This window comes from Lutjanus erythropterus, chromosome 2, assembly GCF_056507025.1.
Source record: "Lutjanus erythropterus isolate fLutEry1 chromosome 2, fLutEry1.hap2, whole genome shotgun sequence".
NCBI lineage: Eukaryota > Metazoa > Chordata > Actinopteri > Lutjaniformes > Lutjanidae > Lutjanus > Lutjanus erythropterus.
The window spans coordinates 49,221,502-49,229,001 of record NC_139318.1 but is presented as its reverse complement, the minus strand read 5'-3'; the positions used below and the strand labels follow the sequence as shown (position 1 = coordinate 49,229,001).

Here is a 7,500-nt window from a genome sequence, read left to right as displayed (position 1 = left end):
TTGCACTTTTTTGAGAGACGACAGAAAAGACGCCACCGTCCAGACTCCTGAGAGCGTTGCTGCTCAGAGCGTCCTGCAGACAAAAACAGAACCCGACAGACCTACAGTGCCTTAGTTACAGTTTCTACACTTCGATTGGATAGTTGCAGTTTAGAGGCGGGGCTTAGTGAATGTTGCTGCAGTTCATTTAAAGGAGATATTTTCTCCTCAACACAAACAAACAGCTCGATCTCAAAAACACAAAGAAACAGACGATTACTAGTTTTTCACATTTTGTCTTTAATTTGATCCCAAACGTGGGATTTGTTGTTTTTTAGGCCGTTTTGTTTCTAAAAACACCAGATAAACATGTGAAGTCTGTCAGTCGTCCAGGTCATGGAGTTCAGTAAGACAACTGGACGTGCTGAGGTTCTTACAGACGTTCCACCTCTCATCAGAGGAGGTTCTTCAGCTCTGACCAGACAAACAACAAACAGCTGTGATGGAGTCGATCTCAGTCTGAATTTTCAGTCGTTCAGAGTCTGACGACAACACGTCATCACTGGATCAGGCTGGACTTTCAAAATAAAAGTCCCACACAGTGGCTGGAGGATCAGAAAATCAGTGCAACAGTGTTTATTTCTCCAGGTGTTTTTACCTGTTCTGACCTGTCTGATTATGCCTCTTATACAATAGTCTGTCCTCCTGTCTGTCCTCCTGTCTGTCTGTCTCCCTGTCTTCATGTCTGTCTGTGTGTCAGTGAGGAGGCCCCTGGTTGGGAGGTGGACATCCAGCATGATGTGATTGAGGAGTGTAACAAACATGGAGGAGTGGTTCACATCTATGTGGACAAGAACTCTGCTGAGGTACTCTGACCTTTGACCCTCTGACCTTTGACCCTTGTGTGAGTGCGTCATGGCTGACAGTTTGACCTCTGCTTGTTTCCAGGGAAACGTCTACGTCAAGTGTCCATCAATCCCCGCTGCCATGGCTGCTGTCAACACTCTGCACGGGCGATACTTTGCCGGTAAAACTTCCTGTTACGTGACACCTGACAAGCTCTGTGCTGTAGACCAATCAGAGAGCAGCTTTGACGTGTCACCTGTTGTTTCAGGTAAGATGATCACGGCGGCATACGTCCCTCTGCCCACCTACCACAACCTGTTCCCAGAATCCGCCACCGCCACACAGCTGCTGGCCCCACCCCCGCGGCGGTGACTCAGAGCACTTCCCTCTGATTGGACACTGGACTTCTTTTCTATCCTCCTCTCCTATTGGTCGACACAGACGAGTCCGTTTGATTTCAGGTCATCAGGTGTGAGGACACCGGTTGTTTTACTTCCTGTTTATTCTTATTAGTATTTCTGGGCGTGGCCTCCACCCAACGGCACCCGTTCTGAGTATCGTCCAATGATTGAGCTCTGTGAGCTGCGAGGAGGCCGGCTAATGAAGATGAAGCTGATTGGTTGGTATTTAACTGTTTTCTAATCAAGAATTTGATTTTGTAAAATCCTCAATTAAATTTTATTTTGAAGTCACTCCGAGCTGTGTGTGTCTTTTATTTTGAAGAGCTGCCATGCGTGTATCTTAAAATAACAGTTACTGGAGGGACTTGAGAAAAAAGGTCCAAACACGGACGTACTGACAAGATTGTGACTGGATTAATTAATTAATTGATTAAGAAAATAATGGACAGATTAATTGACAATGAAAATAATCGTTAGTTGCAGCATCAGCAGGAGAAAACGGCACAAAGACGAACATGACGGTCAAACCAGGAAATGTTTCCTCCATGTAAATCTGTTTCTGTCCGCTGATCACTTCCTTCCTTCAGACTTCAGCAGCAGGTGAAAGTTGACCAGTAAACGTCAGTGATGTCCGTCAGTGTGTCAGAGAAAAGGACGCGTTTCTGTACACGAGTGTAAATTCTCATTTCTCAGAGGTGATGATGATGTTTACTTGTTTACTCTGGTTAGTTTTACTGTAAACACAAAATTCACCTCATTTTTCGTGTCAAGTCGTAGAAAATTTACCACAGAATGACGTCTGTGATGTTTTTTTGTTCATCACTGTCACCTGTCGGCTCATTTACCATCTAAAACATGTCGGGGATATTTATGGAATATTCATGTCTGATAATTGAATGGATCATGTTTCATTTGACGACTCGATGAAAAAATGTTTAGAAGCTTTGACTGAGAATCACCTGCTGTGTCTTCAAACGTCTGCAGACTGCGTGAATAAACCACAAGTTCCACCCGGATGTGAGCAACAAACAAGTTGTTCCAAGATAAGAACTTAAAACTTAGAACTTAAAATATAATTCTCATTCAAGAATTGAGCCAAAGTGAAGAAGAAAAACTGTAAAACAAAGAATCACATGACAGGACAGAAAACCAGAAGAGACAAAAAGACGAAGCAGGAAGTGACAGGATGTAATGACAACGCTGCACCAAACAGTGAAAGGAGACTCACTTTAAAAAAAAGACAAACCCAACAGGCCTCATCAATAAATCAATTCAAAACACAATAAACACTTAAACATCAGGAAACAATCAACACGTTGTCACTGTTGATTATTTAAGATTTTCTTCATTACTTCCTGAACGGGGCCTTTTTTTCTTGATTAATCAGTTAGTTAGAAAATATTGATCAGAGTCCAACATGACGTCCTCAAATGTCTCGTTTTGTCCTCGAGTCAAAGATCATCAGTTTCCTGTCAGAGAGAAACCAGGAAATATTCACATTCAAGAAACTGAAATCAGAGAAATTAGACTTTTTTCTCAAACCAATTAATTGGCTAAAAAGCAGCGTAAAAAAAGAACAAAGTAAAATATCATCTTAGTTTGAACAATTCACCGTATCTGATATTGAGTAAAAGCTGAAAGTAATCAAGTTACATTACTTTAATATTGTGATACTTTTGACAGTTCTGTATTATTAAATCCTTCATGTTTATAGTTTGTGCTGCTGTTGATCTGCGTCATGTGATGCTGTGACGTTTCTGTTTTTTAGCCTCGTCTCTGATAGAAGTTGGGTGGACAAAATAATAGAAACACTTTCATTTGGAGTAAAAAAGACGACTGAGTCGGAACCAAACTTGTTTTTGTTTGTTTTTTAATTTAAAATCAAATGAGCAACAGAAGAAGAAGAGACAAATGTGTAACAGTTCAGAGTGACTTCTGTGTCACCTGAACAGGTGAATTCCTGTAGGTGTTCAGGTTTTAAAGGTCGGGCTCGTTCAGGTGGATGACAGTGATGGTGATGTCATCGCGGTACCTCCGGGCCAGGTCTGCTGGCAGGCTCAGCATCTTGGCCAGACGGTTCGGTGCCACTGCTCCGTACCCATCATCTCCCAGAGCGTGGCGCAACAGGTGGGTGGCGGCATTCTGGTCCTCCAGCACCGACAGAACCCGGCCCTTCCTCTCCAGCAGGACGTGCTGAAGGCTGCCCAGCGTCACGCCCACACCAGGAATTATGGGTCTCTGCTGCTGAAGGCCTGAATGGAACAAAGAAAACAAAAGCTTCCACTGTTCACTGTTTATTATCTCCACTACAGACAAGCAGTCACAGTGAGCTGTTAGACAGAGAGCTGCAGCGACAGACGGTAACAGAACAGACAAGCAGTCACAGTGAGCTGTTAGACAGAGAGCTGCAGCGACAGACGGTAACAGAACAGACAAGCAGTCACAGTGAGCTGTTAGACAGAGAGCTGCAGCGACAGACGGTAACAGAACAGACAAGCAGTCACAGTGAGCTGTTAGACAGAGAGCTGCAGCGACAGACGGTAACAGAACAGACAAGCAGTCACAGTGAGCTGTTAGAGAGCCGGTAATGACAGACAGTAGAGACAGACGGTAATGGAACAGTCACGTTGTGTTGTCACCTGTCAGTTGTTCCCCCACCAGCTGGACAACTGTCTGTCGGTGCATCAGTTCCCACAGTCCGTCAGTGGCAAGGACGAGGAACTTGTCAGCAGCTCTGATGCAGTGTCGGGTGATCTCCGGCTGGGCACTCAGGTAGGGCGGGGTCAGGTAGTGAGGTGGCAGCGCCCGCACAACCTCACTGACCGCAGACATGATGTCTGGTCGTGTTTCGTAGATCCGACTCAGCATCTCGGCGCTCCATTTGAAGCGGATGTCACCGAATGCCCTGAAGGGCAGCAGCAGACCCAGCAGGCGGTCGTGGCGGACAACCGTCCTCCGCTCCGATGCTGGGTGTTGTCCCAGAATCCTCTGCAGCTCATCCGGGTTCTGTGCATTGTGGTCATTGGTGAGGCTGACCGCTGACCAGCCTCCGTCGGCCTCTTGGACGCCCAGGACAGCCCGGCTGTCGCCCAGGTTAGCTACGTGCAGGACACCACTGGAGATGTGGACGACGCAGGCTGTGCTGCCGGACAGCGCCACCCGGAGCGGGGAGGACAGAGAGAAGGCCTCTCCAGGGAGAGACACTCTTCTGTGGACAGAGACAGAGGGGTCACCTGGGGACCACAGGTGTGACATTACAAATGAACTCAGAATCCTCTGATGACTTTTGTTTTGTAAAGAGAAACATGATGCTTTAATTTTACATTTCATGTCGTCTGTTATTTATCTCAGTCTGTTGCTGTTTCACTGCTGCTGCAACAATTATTCAGTTATTAAATCAATCAGCAAATATTCTGATAACTGAATCACTGGTTTGAGGTTTTTTTTTGTGGTCTTGTGGGTGCAGCGGCGGTGGTTCCACCCGCTCCTCCTCCACCGCCGCTTCAACCTCCACCACCATTTTTTTATGTCAAAATTTCAGATTTTTACTTTCATAAGTTTCAGTTTCTTAAATGTGAATATTTTCTGGTTTCTTTCCTCTCTGACAGGAAACTGAATATATTTGAGTTGTGGACAAAACAAGACATTTGAGGACGTCATCTTGGACTTTGATCACCTTTTTTCACCATTTTCTGATATTTTATGGAACAAACTAGTAGATTAATGGAGACAATTATTGCCAAATTGATCACTAGTTGAAAAATAGGTTCAAACGTTCAAACAGGTGGAGCTCAAGGATGTAGTTGAATATTTCAGACTTAAACTCCGACAGAAACACAGATCAAAATGAGGACCTGGGTGAAGACATGGACAGGTGGACTTGGGCCTCCACCGAAAGGTCGTAGTCAAGGCGACGGAAAGCGTTGATCAGCGCTGATGTCACCCTGCTGCTGTCCTGCAATCAATCACAGAGGACACAGACAGTGACATCACAAAGCTGCATTCACTTCCTGTCGGGACTCAGAACGTCCTGGAGGAACTGACTGTCAGTGCTGATCAACGAGGCCTGAAATATTCTGAAACTGATTATTACATCATAATATCATCAGAATCTCAAGAACCTCTTCTGTATGATGGAACTTTAATCTGCTGAAGGAACAGTTCCAGAGACAGAGACAGAGACAGGAAGGGGGACAGACCTGTCCTCCTGTCTGTCTCCCTGCTCCCTGTCCTCCTGTCTGTCTCCCTGCTCCCTGTCCTCCTGTCTGTCTCCCTGTCCTCCTGTCTGTCTCCCTGTCCTCCTGTCTGTCTCCCTGCTCCCTGTCCTCCTGTCTGTCTCCCTGTCCTCCTGTCTGTCTCCCTGCTCCCAGAGATCAGACTAGATGTTCCTTTATACGTCCTAACAGATCGTCCATGAACAGTCCGACAGGTCAGTTCCACGTTCCACCACCAGGTGTCAGGCTTCAGATCCATCGTTTACATAAGAACTCTTCACGGGTCCACAAGGTTCCTACTAACTAAAGCTTCAACCACAGGAACTTTCCCCAGGAACCTTTGGAGGAACTTGACTTCATCTGCAGGCACCACACTCTGAGAAATAACAGTGCTAGAACTAGAACCATAAAGGGTTCTTCGGCTTGTTTCCAGAAGAGAACCCTTTTTGGGTCCTTGTAGAACCTTTTATAAAGGTTATACCAGGAATGCTTTCAGAAACTACTACCTAGAACCCCCTAGGAGAGGTTCTAGGACAGGCCTTTTATGGTGTAATAGTTCCACCCAGAACCTTCTTTGGACATTCTATACAGAACCTTTCTACTATCTAAAAATGCCAAACAAGAATCCATCCGGGGGGGTTCTACCAAGAACATTTTTATATTCCAAAGGTTTTATCAAGACCACACTCAAGGAGTTCTACTGAGAACCTTTTTTTAAACTGTGGTACAGGGAACCCTTGATGAACTCTTAATGAAAGAGTTCCATCCAACAATCCATGAAGAACTCTTTCTTCTAACAAGGGTTCTTTGGATTAAATGGATTAAAGTTTCTTAAAGGTTTGGATTAAAGGTTCTTAATGGAACCCTTTGTCTTACAAAGAACCCTTGACAAACCCTTTCCTCAAAAAAGGGTTCTTCAGAAGCAAATGGTTCTTGGTAGAACCTCAGTCCTTCATGGAGAACCCTTATTTTCAAACGTGCAGGGTCTATATTAAGTTCCATGGTAATAATTTAACCCCCAGAAGTCTCTGCTCTGGGGTGGTTCTTTCCAAAGGTTCAGGAACCTTGAGGGAGGGGCTTGCAGCACTGAACATTTCTGATTGGTCGAGCATTCACAGCTTTTTATTTCAGCTGTCATGTTTAAAAGTCTGCAGCCACAAACAGATTGTTCTGTGTTCTCTGTGTTCCGACACATCAGAACAGAAAGAGTCTGACAGAGGAACAAGGACCACGATGAAGGTCAGACCTCACTGAGCATCTCTGCTGAAGATCACGTCCAGCGGGAAACACTGACCCTCGATCAGCTGATAGACGCCAAAATATCCAACAATCAATCAAATTAAACATGCAGGAAGCAGGATTGAGACTACAACAAGAGGAAACTTGGGATTTTGAGTTTCCAGTTGTCAATTTCATCAGTGTGTTGAAATTTGCTGCAGTGTAAAGCATTTTCAAAGTGTCATCAATAACTAAAGATATAAGTAATCCTCCTCCTCCTCTCCTCCTCCTCCTCCTCACCTCCTCATCCTCCTCACCTCCTCACCTCCTTCTCCTCCTCACCTCCTCCTCCTCCTCCTCTCCTCCTCTCCTCCTCCTCCTCATCCTCCTCACCTCCTCCTCCTCCTCACCTCCTCCTCACCTCCTCACCTCCTCCTCTTCCTCCTCCTCACCTCCTCCTCACCTCCTCCTCCTCACCTCCTCACCTCCTCCTCCTCATCCTCCTCACCTCCTCCTCCTCTTCCTCCTCCTCCTCCTCACCTCCACCTCCTCCTCCTCCTCATCTCCTCATCCTCCTCACCTCCTCATCCTCCTCACCTCCTCCTCCTCCTCCTCCTCCTCACCTCCTCCTCCTCCTCCTCCTCCTCCTCACCTCCTCATCCTCCTCACCTCCTCACCTCCTCCTCCTCCTCACCTCCTCCTCCTCCTCACCTCCTCCTCACCTCCTCCTCCTCCTCCTCCTCCTCCTCCTCCCTCCTCACCTCCTTCTCCTGCTCACCTCCTCCTCCTCACCTCCTCACCTCCTCCTCCTCCTCCTCACCTCCTCATCCTCCTCACCTCCT

General features: G+C 46.3%; 2 protein-coding genes across 4 annotated transcripts in view; one reads left to right on the top strand and one right to left on the bottom strand.

The window, feature by feature from the left end:
• Positions 1 to 1,517, top strand: part of rbm39a (RNA binding motif protein 39a) — a 15,961-nt gene extending 14,444 nt beyond the window's left edge. For all 3 annotated transcript variants that reach the window (XM_084742392.1, XM_084742377.1, XM_084742385.1), the window contains 3 exons: positions 740 to 845; positions 928 to 1,006; positions 1,094 to 1,517. In XM_084742392.1, coding sequence (XP_084598518.1) covers positions 740 to 845; positions 928 to 1,006; positions 1,094 to 1,197 — 289 coding nt within the window. In that variant the 3' untranslated portion in view covers positions 1,198 to 1,517. The remainder of the gene's footprint in view (positions 1 to 739; positions 846 to 927; positions 1,007 to 1,093) is intronic.
• A 1,565-nt stretch (positions 1,518 to 3,082) lies between these two features.
• Positions 3,083 to 5,231, bottom strand: LOC146332387 (pyruvate dehydrogenase [acetyl-transferring]-phosphatase 1, mitochondrial-like). The gene is made up of 3 exons (XM_084746244.1): positions 5,081 to 5,231; positions 3,866 to 4,434; positions 3,083 to 3,478 (listed from the first exon to the last, which is right to left on the bottom strand). The coding sequence occupies exons 1-3, from the start codon at positions 5,092 to 5,094 to the stop codon at positions 3,204 to 3,206; spliced, it is 858 nt and encodes a 285-aa protein (XP_084602370.1). The 5' UTR covers positions 5,095 to 5,231; the 3' UTR covers positions 3,083 to 3,203.
• Between the last annotated feature and the right edge of the window lie 2,269 nt (positions 5,232 to 7,500).

Bases quoted from the DNA above. Each gene is read 5' to 3' on its own strand.
- LOC146332387 (XM_084746244.1), bottom strand. The intron at 3,479-3,865 runs GTGACAACACAA...TGTTCCATTCAG, and splicing joins GGTGGGGGAACAACTGACAG to GCCTTCAGCAGCAGAGACCC.